Source organism: Triturus cristatus, chromosome 12, assembly GCF_964204655.1.
Source record: "Triturus cristatus chromosome 12, aTriCri1.1, whole genome shotgun sequence".
Classification (NCBI taxonomy): domain Eukaryota; kingdom Metazoa; phylum Chordata; class Amphibia; order Caudata; family Salamandridae; genus Triturus; species Triturus cristatus.
In genome coordinates, this window is record NC_140595.1 from 36186482 (window position 1) to 36205270 (window position 18789).

Sequence of the window (18789 nt, forward strand, 5' to 3'; positions counted from 1 at the left end):
TGGCACTGAGTGGTCACTCACCAGATGCACGAATGTCTCCGGATGGGATACTGGCTGTAGGGCCCGACCTTGGCACCGAACATGGAATTCTGCATGGCTGTCCGGTGGAATCCGGGGCCCTCCTCAAATTCTTCCTCTAAATTGGCCAATGGACTAGTTCCTATGCGTAAACCCATGGATCGAAACATCTTTCCGGATAACGGTGGCGATGGCCAAAGGGTCCTTCATAGCCCGTTGACCGGGACTTTCCCGGAACCCTGCTCGAAGAGTGTGGGTCCAACAGCAACCCTGGACCGCGTGCCAAACACACCCCAAATTTCCTCCACCCCATTCGTTGCTCCAACCAAGAGTGTTTGTTGAGTCTGTGGATAAAGACGCAAGCCTTTCCTCCAATAATCCAGTGCTCTCTAGAGTTCAGAGTGATCCCCCCCGGACACAATGTAACATTCCAAACAGGGCTACTTATAAACCACAAAAGTCGAGTGGGACGGTCCATTGAGCAGGAGGCGTCGGGGCTCCCATCTCTGCTTTTGATGGTGCTTCCTCTGTGGTTTGCTCTCTAATGGCATGGTGCAGACAAGGCGGTCTTTGTGCAGGAGTCCCGGATGACGAGGCTCCCGAGAGAGGTGGCCCATCCGACGCAGCCCGGCCCCGCTGCGGTCTGAGGCTCTGGGCCGGGCCGGGGTGAGGTGGACCAGGGTTTAGGGGCAGGCTCCGGAGCCTGGACGTCAGCGCTGCCACCCCCAGCCCAGCAGACTGCCAGGACGACAGCGCCCAGCGCGGTGGGGGCCCCTGTCCCGCCTTCACCGTCCCACTCTCTTCGCTCTTTAAAAGGGACATTACAAAACACAAAACCCTACAAAATGCGAAGCCAGAACTTTATCACTGTAAAAGGAAGTTTGAAAATGTTGCGATTTTAAAAAAAAGGTCGCATATTTTCAGGGGAACCTTACAGAGTTTACCGAGTGCTCCAAAGTGTCACCTGTCATGTGTCGGGCCACGGACAGGCATGGTATTTACTGTTGCATTCTGGTAGTTGGAGTCTTGCATTAAAGTACCTGCGATGCAACTGTTAACGCATTTACATATTAAACAAATTAACTGGAAGAGCTACTCTAAAGTGACATGAGACGCGAGTCTGCTTTGTAGAAACACGAGAAAATATATTTATATTTCAGGGAATGTCTGAGTCAGCAACCTGCACAGTGGTGGCCAGACCAGGCAGTCGTGGACACTCACTGGAGATCAGGAAGTCCTTGGGGGTGGGGTGGGGGCGGCGGATGCTCTTTTCGGGTGGGAGCTGTTATGTCTACTCCCTGCGCGTCCAAGATAACACAGTGCGTTCTGAGTGCGGTTCTCTCCCCACTAGTTGCTCCAGTGATAACAGTTCTATATGACGTCATTGACGGCTCTGAGGAACTGTCCAGTCAGAGCAATCTTAAGCTAGGAAATTTGCTGCAACGCTGCGTTTAGCTCATGCCATCTGGTAGTCCAAGAATTCACACCAGACCGGCTTGCCAAAGCCAGACCTGTTGAATTGCCAAAGCTTGTTTTTAATTGTGAATTCTCCCACACACTCATCACAGTTTTGGGCTTTGTGGAGGCACTCGGGCAGGTCAATGTGGAGATACCCGGGGCAGGTTGGGGTGGCACTGACTTTTAGAGTTATGTTTACTCTAGTTTTGGAAATGGAAAACGAAAAATATTCCTGAATCTAATAAATTGGGGGTCAAGGTGTGCCGCAGTAAGGAGAAGACAGGAGGGAGGGGCGGAGTCATGAAAAGCAGAGTCTTACAACAACATTCATTTTTTTTTTTTAACTCGGCTGCAAAGATATTGGCAACGTGGACAAGCGTGATAGTTAAATCTGTTCTGGCTTACTCATAGTTTCTTTTACGCACTTGCGAAAAAATAATAAACTGATGGGCAAATCAACAAGCCGGCGATAAAAAATTATCGCCGCTTTTGCGTCCGTGTTTGGTCGAAAAGCGGCGATCATTTTATCGTCCTATCAGCATGGTCACGCTAACGCGTGAATCCATGCTTCAGCGCCTATTTTCATATCGCCTCGCCAATGAGATGTGAGGTAGGCGTTCCCGTGAGAAATATAGCGAAAATAATCGCTAACGAAGGATCTCCCTATTAACCAGGGAATCGCTAACCGGCCTAGCGACATTAAAAGTAGCGCTAACCGGCTTTATCGCCGGTTCCTTCCGCCTGCTAAATCTTTGACTTAGCATGGGAGGTGGATCGTCATGCTGAGTCCACATCTCTCTATCACCGATGTTTTTCACTGTCGCGGCTTTTTTATCGCAGGTTCTCCTGCGTTATTGCCCCTTATCGCCGCTATTGCCGTGATTTCTATCGCCTCGGCAATCGCCTTGCTGATAGTGCGCTCACCGGGCGATAGAATCCGGTGATAGGCGGCGTTAATTTTGTGCACGCTAAACACGGCCAGCGATAATTATCGCTGGCCGTTGATGATATGCCCCTGTGTGCCTTTGCTTACCACAGCTGCATTGGAAGCTAGGAAATATGCTCTGCTCCAGATAGCTCCTAGCCAGGATGTACTGCGGCGGGCGAGCCCAACCACCTTGGGGGTCGGGCGTCAGATGGCCTTATCTGCTACGACCCACAGCTGACCCTCCACTTGACAATAGCCAGCAGACACGTTTCCACATGGGTTCGTGGTTAGCAGTGAGATTTCAGATCACCTTTGGTTCTTGCATCAAAAATAACTTCACATCATCAGTTATTCCCATCTGGGCCTCAAAGCGGGTGGGGGTATAGAGCCTTAAATATTTATAGGGGGGTAGAGATGAACAGTGCAGAGGTTGTTTCTGGTCTTCCCTCGGCTGGGTGGTTTTTAGGCTCTTGGGTGGCGAAGGATGCGCTCTATGCCAGGGGATTAATTGTTCACCCCGTTGCCCCGCCCATCTCAATATCGTGGCCCCTGAGTCCTCCTGGGTCTGCCCCTAGCATGGTGTTTTAGATTCACAAATGGGTGGGTCTGTTGCCCCGTTTTTAGGGGGGCTGAGGAATCGAAGGTTTCTGGTTCTTCACGCTAACAGTGACCGCATCAGTCTGGTTGGGCCGTTAGATTTTGATTATTTCTAGCTTTCTCAATATGGGGACCAATAGTAATGCCAACAATTTGTAAGATATTAGATTTTCATATTTCACTGTTTATGAGAAGTTCATCCTCATTTTGCAAAAAAGTTTTTAATAAATATGGTTTGAAATGTTTACCTCTAATCAAAAGAATGTAGTCTCCGGTCATTCTCTTGCCTGAGACCCTATACGGTGCACCCTAGGTCTTCACCTTTCAGGACTCAAACAAAAGAAGAACTGATGGTCCTTTAAGTGAAGCATTTGTGTTGGACCCAGTTGGAAGTGAAAATAAGAAACCATCTGCCCTTTCTGCAGGTTGTTCTTCAAGATGAAAAGCTGAAAACGTGTGGGCACTGACGAACATGTCCAGGTGTCGGCAAATTATACCAGGACAAAGCTGGCATATTTTCTTGGGCCCTGCCCGGATCCGGGTCAGTTATACCTGTCGGGTTTGGGATCCTACTAGAATATACTCATTTCCTGTAATGTCTACGTCCTAAGCAACCCCTCAAAGCATAACTTGAAAATGCCCAGGAAAAATGGGGCTTTATTAACCCTGTGTATAGAGACAAGTAACCCCAAAGGTATACGCCATCAGATCTGAGCTTGACACTCTTCCAGAACAAGAAGCCAAAGGCGCTGGTAGTTTGGAGTTACTGTACATTAGTTACTTTTTCCTGATATTACTTAAATAAACTCTTAATCTAACACTCTCTCTCACAACTAACATTTTTGTGTACATTTTATAATTTTTTACTCATAAATGCAATTTACTTGTGCACTTCTCAATTTAATATAACCAGTAAGCTTAAAAATAATCTTGCTGATACAGATTTAAGGATGTTTTTCACCTATATTTTTATGCAACAAAAAAATGCAACAACTTAAAAGAATCTATGTTACTTAGAAGCTTTTATATAGTGTCTGAGACACTCTATAGCCTCAGAACGTCTTAGAAAATATACACGAAAATTAAAGTTAAAACATTATTCTAGTTGAATGGCAAATGAAGCATTGGTTTGCCATTCCTGCTAAAATACATTTTAAAGTCCAGAAAGAAATCTCAATGTAGGCACTAGTGAAAAGTGTAACTGAGAATATTACTTCATTTTTATAACTTTCCCAGCAAAACAGTGGGTACAGAAGACTTTATCTTCAAGAACATAGAGACACCTGAAGCTGGCCTCTTCGTCATCAACAACTTTATCGCGGTCGATAGACCATAAAAGTGCAAAGTAAGCAACAATACAATAAAAACACTCTCAGATACATGGACTTCAGACACCAGAGTCCACGATTACAGCTTCAAATTATTACTATTACCCACTCCCCGATAAATGGACAAAATTCATAGCAGCATATACAAAAAGACCATATAGTAAAAAGCACATACATCAATTAGGGAGAAAAAGGTGCTGATGGATTCCGTAAACTTCAGTATTAAAAGAAAGACTAAATAAAACCACATATATAAAAGTACAATTTAAAAAGAGAGGGAAAAAGGGAGCCAGCCCAGCTAAAAATAGGGGAGTTTTTGTCGGCTATGCCCTATACAGATATTTTTTTTTTAAAGCGGCCTGCGCACACACCACATAGATAGTAAAAAACGTGACACCGCAAATACAATAGGGGATAAGGTGTTGTACATCAATAACCTAAATACCTCTACACAGCGTCTGGTTCTCAAATTTCTAAAGAGCTGCGTCAACCAGCGGCGCCTAGATTTTCTATAACCAGGGCAAAAGAAGAACACATGCAACTCTCGCGAGAAATGCGCATGCGCGGGCGTCTGAGCATGCGCATTTGTGTGAAGAAGGTGCCGTCAAGCAGGAAGAGGAAGCCCCGGGACGCCGCACTGCAGGTAAGGTATTTTATTTACTTTTAATATTCTTTAAATTATTTTAAAATGAGGGCGGGTGGGAGGCGGGCGGCGCGTAGTGGGGCTACCCGGAGCGCGCAAGTGTGCGTAGATTTTGCCACACTATGCGCTGCTCCACGTAGCCCCACTAAGCCCACCACGCCCAGGGTTAGATTCCATCAGTACCCCAAAGGGCCAAGATTGATTGGTGAGCCGCCCCCAATACCAGTGCGATATGCCTACCGCTCCTAGATTTGAGGGGGTAAGTCAACGGGTTTGGGAGACGGAGCACCACATAAGCAGGAAACCGGGGCAGTTGAGTGTTGATCAATTTCTGTCAAGATCTTGTCCCAGAATTGGGTCAATTTAGGGCCTTGTAGTAGTGTCCCAGGGGTATCGTGATATCTCCAACACCTTTCGCTCCGCTCCAGGTTCCCTCTATCGAGGCGAACCAGAGTGAAATACCAATAAATGGTAATCTTCGTTGCGGTTTCTATGCTGGATGTATTGGCCACTGTGTGTCTTGCATGATAAAAAATGTCTCGCCATTCTTTAAGGGATAGCTCCCGCCCTAATTCCCGCTCTCATCTCAATTAGGGAAAGGATGTAGCCTTACAGCTAGAGCGGTCGACCTCAAAGCTGGGGAACTGGGTTCCAGTCTCGGCAGTGACGCTCAACATCCTGTGATTCTGGGCAAATCACATAATCTCCCCGTGCCTAACAAAAATGAATGTGTCCTTCTGTAACGAAACTGGTGCTCATGTAAAGATCTCTGATACCCGGTGTCTCGGGTCTAGTTCGCGCTATATAAAACTCTAAAAAAAAAAAAAACAATTGGGCCGTGGATCCAGTGTCCAGGGTCTTATCTGACACCAACTTATATAGGTCAGATACTAAATGCTTGTCTGATTCTTTGCTGAGTGGCCATTTCTCAAATGTAGTCAGTGGTTGCCGAGCTGCATCTCTTATCTCGGGCGGCACCAGCCAATGCCGAGTCTGTGTATACCGGAATCTCTCCCCCTCAGGAAAAGCATTATAAGTGTTAAACTTTAAAGGGCTCTCTTCATCGAAGAAATGACCAACCGATCTGCATCCCAGCTTTAGCCGTTCTCGGAAAGCCACTGTACTCATTCCTGGGGCGATCTGGGTTCTCCACCACCGGCAAAAGCGGGGCAGGGAAAGACGAGAGGCCCTCTCTACTGGCCACTGCATCCTAGACTCGGCGGATAGGGGCCGTGATCGCAGACAGGTAAGGATTGGGGAGGCGGTACGGCCAGCCCAGAAAGGGGATCTTCCACAGGGACGTTCCGGCTGGTGCTCTGTCCATGAAGAGCCGGCCCTTCTCTGATTCTGGGCACGACCACTCCACCAGGAACCTGATCTGCCCTGCTTGGAAACATCTCAAAATACATGGAATACCCAGGGCCCCTTCGGCAGGCGCCCGCCAGGGAAGCTTGCGGCACATTCGGGACCGCTGGCCCACCCATACGTAGTCATGGACAGCTCTTTGTAGGGTTTGGAGTGTTCCCGTTGGGGCGGGGGCCACAGTGGGAGCATCTTAAAGATGTACACGATCCGGGGAAAGACCGACATCTTTAAAGGAGCAATTCTGTCAAGCCGCGACAGCGGGAAGGTGCGCCATTTAGCTGGGTCAGTTTGTACTCTTTTAACCAAGTTACGGTAGTTTACCTCTATCACTTCCTGGATGGTCGGTGTCCGGTGGATCCCCAGGTACAATATATTCCGCTCCCACCGGATGGAGAGAGCCTGAGTTAGGAAGTCATTTGAGTCCCGTGACATTGTAAGGCTCAATGCCTGTGATTTGGCTAAATTAATCTGGAATCCCGAGACTGCCCCGAACCCCCCAACCTCCTCCAGGAACTCCGGAAGGCCCTTTCGGGGGTCGTCCAACAAGACAATTACGTTATCTGCATATAAAGTGCTTAGATGTTCCTCTCCCCCAAAGCCTAATTGCATTTTTTACATTTTCTGTTTCTTTTTAAAACGGGTTGTATGATTTTACAACGCATTCCATTGCAACGCATGCATTTACCACGCATGCGTTACAACGAGAATGCCATTAGTACGCATAACCTTTACCTCGAAAATGCCTTTACCACGCATGCTTTTACAACGTTTTTCGTTGTTAAACCATGCATGTTAATTGCATTTTCTTGCTAAAGGTTATCTCCGATCTCTTCCCCTTCTCCATATACCGCTCCGATTCCCACCCACAAACCCTTTTTTTAAATACCCCTCCCTTTAACCCTAATATTTTATCCCTTTTCTACACAACCCCCTCATCCCTTTTTTAATTAAATAACACAAATATCCCCCTTACCTCTCCAAGTTCTTCCGATGTCAGGTCACACGTCGTAAAGAGGAACCGGAAGTGTCTTTCCGGTTCCTCTAATGACGCGGATTGCCTCCTCATCGCGACTTCAACTGGTGAGTTTTTTTGTGGGGGGGGGAACCCCCCCAACCCCCCTTTTTGCTCCAGTTTATTTTTTTTGGGGGGGGAGAACCCCCACAAGCCCCCTTACCTTTAATACACATGCCTTTACTAAGTATCTCGTAGTAAAGGTATGTGTGGTAAAGGCTATCGTGGTAACCACGCATGCGCTGTAATGCATGCGTGGTTACTGTTCTGCGTGGAAACGGCCGCGTTGTAGTGGCTGTTTCCCTTTAAAACGTTTACTCCTTAACTCTCAATGCATTTTTTTTTTTTTAACGGACCTCCTTGGCACCCTAGTGTCCAGGCTTCTAAACTTCCAACAACTGTCTCTAAATTTCTCCCTAGTTTTCAGATTTCAGTCAAAGGTGGCTTCAATTTCGGTGAAAAGATGTTTGATTTTGCTTCACGCATTGCATGTGATCTGGCAAAAGCTTGAAATTATTTTGCTGCTCTCTATGGCTACTGTTTTCTGGAGTTGCTCTCTGAGCTGTTTCTTCCCATCCTGTGTTTAACAAAGTCTTCAATGTCCATGTAGACAATGTTTAGGGTCTTATTAGAGTTAGGAGGAGCGAAGGTGCTATAAAAACGGACACCCATCTACTCCGCCGAAATACAAGTCCCATAGGATATAATGCACATGTAATGACAGGACATCAGCCACGTGTCTGAAGGTGTATCTCGACGGTAAGGCCCCCCTTTTGCCTCCATCTTTGTCTCTGTCCTCCATATTTTCTTCACTCCGTGTGTCCACCAAAGTCTGTGGGACTCGGTTACAGAGCGTTGGCCTCGCGCTCCTGCTGGAATGGGAGGCTCTCTGTTTACAACCACTCTTGTGAAGATTTCCTCCTTTGTTACCCCGTTGTGCACTGCCAACGAGTGGTATCTTATGACCGCTTGGAGCAAAGCCACTCCTCGGATTGATTCTGGTACAACCCAGTTCTGCTTTTGTTCAAAAGGATGTAGTGACGCATAAAACAGCCTACAGTAGCGCTTGAGGTTGCCTTATTGCGGTCTGACCACACCCTGAACATTTATTTGTTAACAAATTTACCACAACTAATCCACAAGGATGAAGGGAGCACTCACAGTAATCTGCTCTATTTAACTGTAATCTTGGGTTCCAGAGTAGCATGTGACTGGCTGCAAAGCGCTTCAACGCCTCATCATGGGTAGTAAGCGCTATGTAAATACAATTTACAATTACAATTTTAATGAGAACAACGAGGGGCACTTACACGTCTCGACCTCAGAGACAGACCTGGGCTCTTCCCGCATATGTGTAGCATCACCCTCACATGTACCGGGTAACGGCTTTGCAGGGGCACGGGTAAGTATGACCCAGAGTGCTTCCACATATTAGGAAATTACACGGCGGAAAATAATGCATGGATGTACCCTTTGCTTATAAAAGCCACTATTCATGACAAAGTCAGCGTGGAAATGTGCTGTGTGTTAATCTGAAGTGCAGCCGAGGGCATCAACTTTAAATAAAAGGGCTACTGTCTTACAGGGTGTGTTAGGAATACTTAATCCAGGGCTGGAGACCAACAACGATATCTCAGTCCTACAACAGAGGGGGAAACGGAGAGACTGATATGACTTGCGGCCTTTTAGAGCCACTGTTTTGCACGTGTAATGATTTTCTGTCTTGCAAAGAGCACAAAAATATGCTCTTCACCCCTTGGGGCTTTTTGGCGCCGAATAACAGGTGTTTATTGCTAACCAACTCAATGGTACTCATAAGATGGGGTTTCTGAAAGGAAGTTAATGGGGGTTCTGCCCGTTTGCTGCCAACTCACTAAAACAAGATCTGCGGCTTTGCCTCTTGCTGCAATGCAAATTTCAGGGTGCACGGCACACTGATCCTATTGTATGTAAATCAGTGACCAAAACGAAATGAGATGGGAATTGTGATTGGTCGAACTGATCCTTCCAGAAGAAGACCTACCATATATGCCAATCATTGTTTAAAGAGGTTGAAAAGTATGCATTTGTGAGAGCAAAATGATAAAATATACACACAAATGCAAGAGAGCTGTGTGCTCAACTAACACTCCTCCTCCATGTTGCACTCACCAGAAAAGGTACTAAAAGTGATTTACTCCCACGTGCACCTTTGCTACACACAGGTTCCACTAGTGTAAACACATTTTTTCACCTGGTCCTATGATTAACTGCATTCTTAATAAGACAGAGCTTTATAAGGCCTTCTCTGCAACATATCAAGCACTTAGGAGGTTAATTATAATTATGGCTCCCGGTTTTATGGTATTTTTTTGTTGCCATTTCCATCTGTATTTATCTATATTTCTTTTTTGGTCATTTTATCTGTATTTATCCATATTTATTTTGGGTTTTGTGGAAAAGTTAAGCTGAAATTAGTATATTTCTACATTTATTCAAGTGATAAATATGCAGTCATGCTTGAATGCCTGCCAGGTTTCAGTGCTAAGAACATCTGCAGAAGATTAATTAATGCACTTATATGAAAATATGCAAATTTCACTATCAACTTTGAGCATATCTACTACTGCTAAAGCCTCTTCACTAAAATTCCTTTTTTTTAACCCCCTTATCTATCAATCCACACATCTATTGGCCTGGCAGTGATGTGCGACAGTATTTAGAATTACTCAAAAAGCACCCAGTTACCGTTTTACCCACATTTAAACATAAATACAGACAAGGAAATGAATGTTTTCTGTCTGTATTTACCTGTAAAAACAGAAAACAGGGAGCCTTAATTATAATGGTTCTTGGTAGTCTGCTATCTGCATGTTGCTCCATTAAGCAATGAATAATTTACTTATCTTCTCCTTCCAAGGGCTGCGTGAATTATTCTGCACACTAAACCTTTGTACTCAACCCCTGTGTTATGGGCACGGAGAAAGAAAACCTGGAAGTCATTCACTAAGAAACTGCACGAGCACAATTATTATTACTGGCATCAGACCCAAAATGTCCAGCTGGGCAGAGCTATTATGGGCTGCCCAGCACCTGGCACTCAGCTGCAGAGAAGCCTTGCCACGGATTGTAAGCGCTATATAAATACCAACCACAAATGCTTAAGGTACATACCACTAAATAGGGACAGAGATTTCCACATGCGCCAAGTTAAAGCTATCCATATGGGTCCAGGGATTGGACACCCACCAGCCCAGCCTTCCCATAATCCTTCTGTCTCCTCTCAAAGGACCCTCGGTGCAGAGCCATCAAACCGCGAAGGGACAATCGAGCTACATTTCTAGATTAAATCCCACCGACCCTTTATCTGTTTCACTGTAGGATGACAGAGTACTTGCTTTTCATTATTTCTTTGTCTCTAACCGATTCTTACATTTTTGTTTTTTTAATATTAAAGTTTGTCAGATGCATTGGGGGTCACAGAGAACAGCACCCCCAGACATTAATGTGAACAACCCTCATCTCCCATTCCTACCCACACACCTATTTTCCCACTCTTTTAAGGAAAGGTGCCGCTTGTGTGCACGTACCAGGTGACGTCACACTGCTGCTGACAAGGCTGTACATGTTATGTGTGTGACTTAGTTTACAAAGCCGTTGTGTGTTCAATATGTGTATGAGAGAAGAGGCTAATGCTCCCGCCCATATTTTACATATACAATGCAGTAAGAAGACATGCTCCTGTTGTACGTGTTACGTGTGAGACTAACTTGCACTGCTTTACGAGTGCTGTGTCGATGCAGTGCGCAAGCTAAACCTACAGTACTACTGCTCACGATGTGTCTGTTGAGTCTGTTAGAGGAACTCTATGCATGATAACCTGTCCTGTACCTGTACTGTGAGTGAAAGAAGCTTGCACTATTGCTGACAGCACTGCACCTATTCTGCATGTGTAAGGGATGTTTGGACTGTGACTACCATCCTCGTTGGACATGGTCTGTGTGTGAGGAAGGCCTACAGTGCTGACGCCCATGTAACCCCTATTCCCAGTGTTAGGGAAGCTTGTACTGCAGCCTTCCATGGGGCACCTTTTTCCAAGTGCAGAGGAAGCCAGTGCTGCCGCTACATCCTCCTTGTCTGTTCTGATGTTTAAGGAAAGTTTACACTGCTTCTGCCACCTGTGGCAGTCTGCTAGGGAACATTGCTCTCATGATGCTGTTACTGTGCTTGCTGTGAGTGTGAGACATTTCTCTCTGTTATCAATGATAACGTTTCTGATTGAGGGAAGCTTGCAGCGCTGATGTTCATGCTATATTTCATATATGTATCGCAGGCAAATTAGCTCTTTTGCTAAGTGTTCTGTACAGGCTTTTGTGGTGGAGGCACTGTCCTGTCTTTATTGCAGTTCCTCTGTTTCAATCTCTGCTGCCTCAAGGAAGTGTGTACTGCTGTTGCTGTACGAGTGAGCGTCTGTGTGACCTAATATATATTTGTGTGTGAATGTGTGCCTTTCTGTATGGAAGAGAGAGAATGCAGTGCAGTCAACCGTAGTGTACCTGTTCTATGTGTGGAAAAAGCTTGCACTACTGCTTGTGATGTACCTGTTGTTTGTGAGAGGGGGCTTGCACTGCTGCACCCATTCCAAACTTTTGTGTATATGAGAGACGTTTGCACTGAGGCTGCCTGCACTGAGCCTGCTCTGTATATGTGGGTGACGCTTGAACTGATGTTGCCTGCACAGTGCCTGCTCTCTGTATGTGAGTGAAGTTTCCACTGATGCTCCCTGCACTGCCAGTGTATGTGAGGGATGCTTGCACTGATGCTACCTGCACTGCGCCTATTCAGTGTAAGTGAGTGAAGCTTGAACTGCTGCTGCCTGCACCATACCTGTTCATTGTATGTGAGGGAAGCTTGCACTGATTCTACCTTCACTGTGCCTATTCAGAGTAAGTGAGGGAATCCTGTACTGCTGCTGCCTGCACTGTGCCTTTTTGTGTATGTGGGTGAAGCTTGCACTGCTGCTACTTGCACTGTGCCTATCCTGTGTGTGTGAGGGACTCTTACTGTGATGCTGCCCACACTGTGCCTGTTCTGTTTATGTGAGGGAAGCTTGCACTCATGATGCTTCCAACACTGTGCCTGTTCTGTGTGTGTGAGGGAAGCTTGCACTGCTGTGTATGTGAAGGAAGCTTGCACTGCTGCTGCCTGCACAGCGTATGTTCAGTGCATGTGGGTGAAGCTTGCACTGATGCTGCCTGCACAGTGCCTGTTCTCTTTATGTGAGGGAAACTTGCACTGATACTGCCTGCATCATGCCTGTTCTGTGTATGTGAGGGAAGCTTGCAATTATGTTGTTTGTGCCGTGCCTGTACTGTGTATGTGAGGGAAGCTTGCACTGATCCTGCCAGTGCTTTACCTGTTTAGAGTAAGTGAGGGAAGCTTGCTCTGATGGTTCCTGCAACGTGCCTGTTCTGTGTACATGAGAGAAGCTTACACTGATATTGCCTGTGCCATACTTGTTCTATGTACGTGAGGGAAGCTTGCACTGATGCTGCCTATGCGGTGCCTGTTCTGTGTACATGAGGGAAATGTGCACTGCTGCTGCCTTCACCTTGCCTGTTCTGTGTATGTGAGGGGAGCTTGCACTGCTGCTGCCTGCACTGTGTCTGTTCTGTGTATGCGAGGGTAGCGTGCACTCATGCCTGCACCCTGTCTGTCTGTGAATGTAAGGGAAGCTTGCACTGGTGCTGCCTGCACTGTGCTTGTCCTGAGTATGTGAGGGAAGCTTGCACTGTTGCTGCCTGCACCACACATGTTCAGTGCATGTGGGTGAAGCTTGCTGCCTGCACTGTCTGTGTATGTAAGGGAAGCTTGCATTGATGCTGCTAGCACCGTGCCTGTTCTTTGAATGTGAGGGGAACTTGCACTGCTGCTGCTTGTGCTGTGCTTGTTCTGTGTTTGTGAGGGTAACTTGCACTGATGCTACCTGCACTGCGCCAGTCCTGTGAGGGAAGCTTGCACTGCTGCTTCCTGCACTGTGCTTGTTCTGAGTATGTGAGGGAAGCTTGCAGTGATGCTACCTACACTCTGCCTCTTCTGTGTTTATGAGGGAAGCCTGCACTGCTTCCAAAACTCACATATGTTGCTTTCATAGACCTTTCCTTGCGGGGCAGAGCAGACCGCTGTGTTGCTTTCCTTGGACAAGAATGCGCATAAATTATGTCCACCAGTGGCCACCAGCACTTGAAGATGCCCCTCGGGGAGACATGTTCAGGAACCGCAGCTCCGCCTCTCAGAGGCACCAGGCTAGTTCACCACAGAGCTTGCTCCCTGCTCACAAGCTGCCCAGACTTGCAGGGTCTGTACAGCAGCCAGAGCTGCCCTGCAGCCAGGAGGGCGGCGGAGAGTGCCGCGTCTCTTCCTAAATAGGATATTTCACAGCTCCTCACAGCCCCGAGGCTGCCCGAAGGAGGCCGCAGATCCGCGCGCGCTATAAATACAGGTGGCAAGACCCTGCCTCGCGCCAGACTCCGTGGAGGGCGCGCGCAGGTGTCGCGCGCGGTCCGTGGACTCTGATACGTCACATTATTGGGCCCTCGCGTCTGTTGTGACGTCCACAGACCCACCAGCTGCCGTGATACTTGGAATGCACGTCTCATTGACCCAGCTCTGACATCCGGTTCAAAGGGCGTGCGCGGGCCAAGGGCAACGTCACCAGAGCCCTTTAATTTCAGCAGGCGCTGGCCCTGGGCCGCCTGTCCTTGGAGCGTGATGCATAGGGCAATGCACGACCTGCGTGTGAACATTTTATTGAATTATTTCAATTAATAATGTACAACGGCAGTGCAAATTAAACTGCAGTAGGTCACCGGGGGGAGGGACGGGGTGACCTCACCCGGATGCAAAGAGCAGCGCTGGAAATAGACACAAATCTGCACTCACGTTTACCCCGACCTAACAGATTACGAATTTTTGTACGTGGTTTTCATAGAGTGCCAGGAATAGACCAGTGAAATACAACAGCTGTGTGGTTCCAGGAGTGTGCCTGGCGGGCACAAGTTGCTTAGTAGAATGTTCTCCCAGGGCTCCCAGTACCAACCCCCCAGTATCTGTGGGGCGGACTCGTGATTTACCACCGCTTCTAGCATCAGTAATTCCAAGACGAGGGATTACCGGGGAATACAGGTATGGCCTGTAGGTCCGCCACGAAGAGGAGAAAGACATGCAAAAACAGGGTCACCTCGCTGATTTCTGCACAATATTACGGAATTTTGGGCTTTTGTGTGGACACTTTCTACTAGGTTTAACCCGATGGTCTTGCCCCCGGGTCAGCTGTGATAATACCTCATTTTGCATTACCTCTGGAGGTAGGACCACTACGGGTCTTGTAGTACTGAGTGAGGCAGACACCACTCCTTCTGCAGAAATCGGTATTTTGAGTCCACGTGTAACGTAGGTGCAGTGGGAAGTGCACGTGGGTGAATCATACGGAAAAGTTAATTGGTCATTCAGCCTTTTTTCGATACGGGGAGAATGTTGATGCAAAACTCCTTTGCAGACATGAAATATGGCGGTGATCCATCCGCTTCACGCCCTGGAAATCCATTACCCCTGCAGTGCTTAATTTGTAAAAGAGTGAAAGCCGGGGCCCAAAGTTTCGCTCCAAGCCGGTGGGCGGGGCTATGGGATGTCAGGGGTGCCTTATATAAACGGTGGTGGTCTGAGTCCACCTCAGGCCTCTTTAAACGAGTGAATCACACACGCTGAGGACAGGGAGGAGAGGCCGCAATGGGACAGGGAGCCATGCACTGGATGTCAATAATCAGTCACTGGGACAGTATATCACACACACTGAGGACAGGTAGGAGGAAAAACCGTAATGGGACAGTGAGCCGCGCAGTAGGACGCCGAGAATCCGTCAATGGGACAGTAAATCACACACACACGGAGGGCAGGGAGAAGAGGCCGTAATGGGGCAGGGAGCCGCGCACTAGGACGCCGACAATCAGTCACCGGGACAGTAAATCACACACACACCGAGGGCAGGGAGAAGAGGCCGTAATGGTGCAGGGAGCTGTGCAGTAGGAAGCCAAGAATCAGTTACTGGGACAGTAAATCACACACACACTGATGGCAGGGAGGATATCTATGCGGTAATGGGACAGGAAGCTGTGCAGTAGGGCGCCGACAGTCACTGGGACAGTAAATCACACACACACTGAGGGCAGGGAGAAGAGGCTGTAATAGGGCAGGGAGCCGCGCTGTAGGACGCCCAGAATCAGTCAATTGGACAGTAAATCACACACACACACAGGACAGGGAAGATAAGCCGCAGTGGGACAGGGAGCCGCGCAGTAGGACGCCGAGAATCAGTCACTGGGACAGTAAATCACACACACACTGAGGGCAGGGAGAAGAGGCCGTAATGAGGCAGGGAGCTGCGCAGTAGGACGCCGAGAATCAGTCACTGGGACAGTAAATCACACACACACTGAGGGCAGGGAGAAGAGGCCGTAATGAGGCAGGGAGCTGCGCAGTAGGACGCCGAGAATCAGTCACTGGGACAGTAAATCACACACACACTGAGGGCAGGGAGAAGAGGCCGTAATGAGGCAGGGAGCTGCGCAGTAGGACGCCGAGAATCAGTCACTGGGACAGTAAATCACACACACTGAGGACAGGGAGGAGAAGCCGCAATGGGACAGGGAGCCGCGCAGTAGGACGCCGATTATCAGTCACTGGGACAGTAAATCACACACACACTGAGGGCAGGGAGGATAGGCGGTAATGGGGCAGGGAGCTGCGCAGTAGGGCGCCGACAGTCACTGGGACGGTAAATCACACACACACTGACGTTAGGGAGGAGAAGCCGCAGTGGGACAGGGAGCCGCGCACTAGGACGCCGAGAATCAGTCACTGAGACAGTAAATCACACACACACTGACGTTAGGGAGGAGAAGCCGCAATGGGACAGGGAGCCGCGCACTAGGACGCCGATAATCAGTCGCTGGGACAGTCAGTCACACACACTGAGGCTTCCCTCCTCATCTAATTAACACAAAGACTTTCGTTGCCATGTTGGCCTCTGCCCGGTGAAAGCCGCTCGCCCACTCCTGTTGTGCTGTGTAAAACGCAAGGGAATAAACTTAGCCTGAATGTACTACTTACACCTGACCCGGGACAACATGTGTACTACTACTAACAATTTCTGTGTTTTCATTGTTCTTCAGTCATTGACTTCTGTATCTAGGAGAAATGTGCAGTGCTCTGAAGCCCCAGTGCATGGCAACGGAACTATGTATACATATTTTTAAAGAAAAATTAAATACGAATAAATAAGATAAAATGGGATCTGTGTGTGTGGCAGGATAGTTTTGGGGACACAGTGTCTCTCTTCCACAGCCCCACTCCTCTTTCATTCGCCCCCGCCCCACTCCCTCGTCCCCCTTCTGAGATGCGGGGTCACCAGGGGTTGACATCCCAAAGGAGATAGACATGCCATCAGGAGTTCAGGAAGGTCTCAATAAAGTAATTCAAACAATACCTTTGAAAAGACGACCCCCGCGCCTCCTCCCCCCCCCCCCCTTCCCCATGGGAGGTTAATCAAGGCACCAGGGCGCCTCCAACGAGACACAACACGTAAAGGCCGAGGATGTCACGCGCGCACACTCAGCCAATCAGGCGCGGAGATAAAGCATCTCTGAACTAGGGGAGATGACGTCTATGACACCACGTGAGTGCATGCATCTTCATTTGATCTTTTGACTATATGTTCCAAACCCTATAACAAAGATTTCACAGGGCGTCTTATGACCTTCTCGCTACGGACTTTTGTTTTGTAGTCTAATGTGGGGTGCAATCGGCCCGAGCGCTTCGGAGCACTTTACATGAGTAATAACCAAGCTTGAGCAACATTTTAAATACACCACAGTAATTGGAGCCATCTTGGTAATTTCTAATTACTCTTTTGATGTGAAATTCCCAAAAAGAAAGCACTTACGCCCGTTCACTTTTGAATACTTTGGCACAAAAACCCTACAGCAGGAGCAGAGAACCCATGAACTTAGTTAGTGTCGCCGGCTGCTGCTGTCGGTTGTACTTAGCACTAATTTCTTATTGCAAAATGAGTCATCAGCTCCATGCGCGATGCGAAGGTGCATTCTGTGTTAAGAAAACAGCGCCAGCGCCAGAACCCCTGTTACCCGCACCCGCCACGAGGAACGCCGCCACTACGGTGCCAGCACACTCCACGCTCTCAACCCCGGATGGACCCACACCTGCTTCAAGGCCGCCCCGAAACGCACACATGGTCCCTTCACCTGCCGTAACTGCAGCTACACCAGCCTCAGAGCCGCTGAACAACCCGCCAAGAAAGACCTCAGCCACCTCCGATGTATACTACTGAACACCGGCTCCGCACGCAAACACACCGTCAAGCTCTGGGACCGGCTCGACACAACATCCCCAGATGTCACCTTCCTGACAGAGACGTGGATGAACGACTCCTCCACACCCGACATCGCCATTGCCATCCCAGACGGCTACAAGATCACCCGCAGAGACCGCGCCAACGGAGTCAGAGGAGGAATCGCCATCGTCCACAAGAACAGCATCAGGGTCTCGACTAGCACCGACGACACTCTCAGCACCGCCGAACACATGCATTTCCAGATCCACACGGACCCCAACTCCACCCTCAGAGGCACCCTCGTCTACCGACCCCCTGGACCCCGCCCCCAGTTCAGCAACTCCATCGCCGACTTCATCAGCACATACGCCCTGACCTCCACCGACTACATCCTTCTCGGAGACCTGAACTTTCACCTTGAGAAAAACAACAGGAACTCCACAACCCTGATCGATAACCTCGCCAACCTCGGACTGAGGCAACTCGTCACAATGCCGACCCACTCTGCCGGCCACACGCTCGACCCCGTCTTCTCCTCAAACCCGCACGTCTCCTTCAACCACACCACCAAACTCCCTTGGACCGACCACCGCTGCATCCACTTCACCTTCCAGAAACCCACCACACACCACCGCGCCCAACTGATCCCCGGCCGCTGCTGGAGCAAAATCATCGAAGACCAACTACATGCAACCTCTCTCTCAGCCCACCCACCGCACCCTCCAACACCGATGACGCTGCCCACAGCCTCAGACGCTGGATCGAGGACTGCGCCAACACCCTCGCCCGCTGAAGAAACCCCCCACAGAGACACCTGCAAGAGGGCCAGCTGGTTCACCCCAGAACTCCTAGCCTCCAAGCAAGCTTGTCGGAAACTAGAGAAGAAATTGCACAGTGAACAGACTCCGGACAGCCACGCAGCACACAAGGACACCATCCGCAACCACCACCACCTCATCAGGGCTGCCAAGAGGACCTCCTTCAAAGACCGCCTCGGCAACAATGCACACGATAGCAAGGAGCTCTTCAACATAGTGAAGGAACTCTCCAACC

General features: G+C 48.7%; 1 protein-coding gene and 1 long non-coding RNA gene across 7 annotated transcripts in view; one reads left to right on the plus strand and one right to left on the minus strand.

Annotated features, from left to right (window-relative positions):
• PDE4C (phosphodiesterase 4C) overlaps positions 1 to 18789 on the minus strand; it is an 895999-nt gene that overhangs the window by 264494 nt on the left and 612716 nt on the right. Inside the window, exon 1 of one of the 6 annotated variants that reach the window (XM_085638148.1) lies at positions 22 to 748. The exons of the other annotated variants lie outside the window; for them this stretch is intronic. Coding sequence (XP_085494274.1) covers positions 22 to 188 — 167 coding nt within the window. The 5' untranslated portion in view covers positions 189 to 748. Of the gene's footprint in view, positions 1 to 21; positions 749 to 18789 lie in introns of those variants that run through there. 6 annotated transcript variants of the gene reach the window in all.
• Positions 1 to 18789, plus strand: part of LOC146772335 (uncharacterized) — a 544470-nt gene that overhangs the window by 84085 nt on the left and 441596 nt on the right. The gene's annotated exons all lie outside the window — the stretch shown is intronic.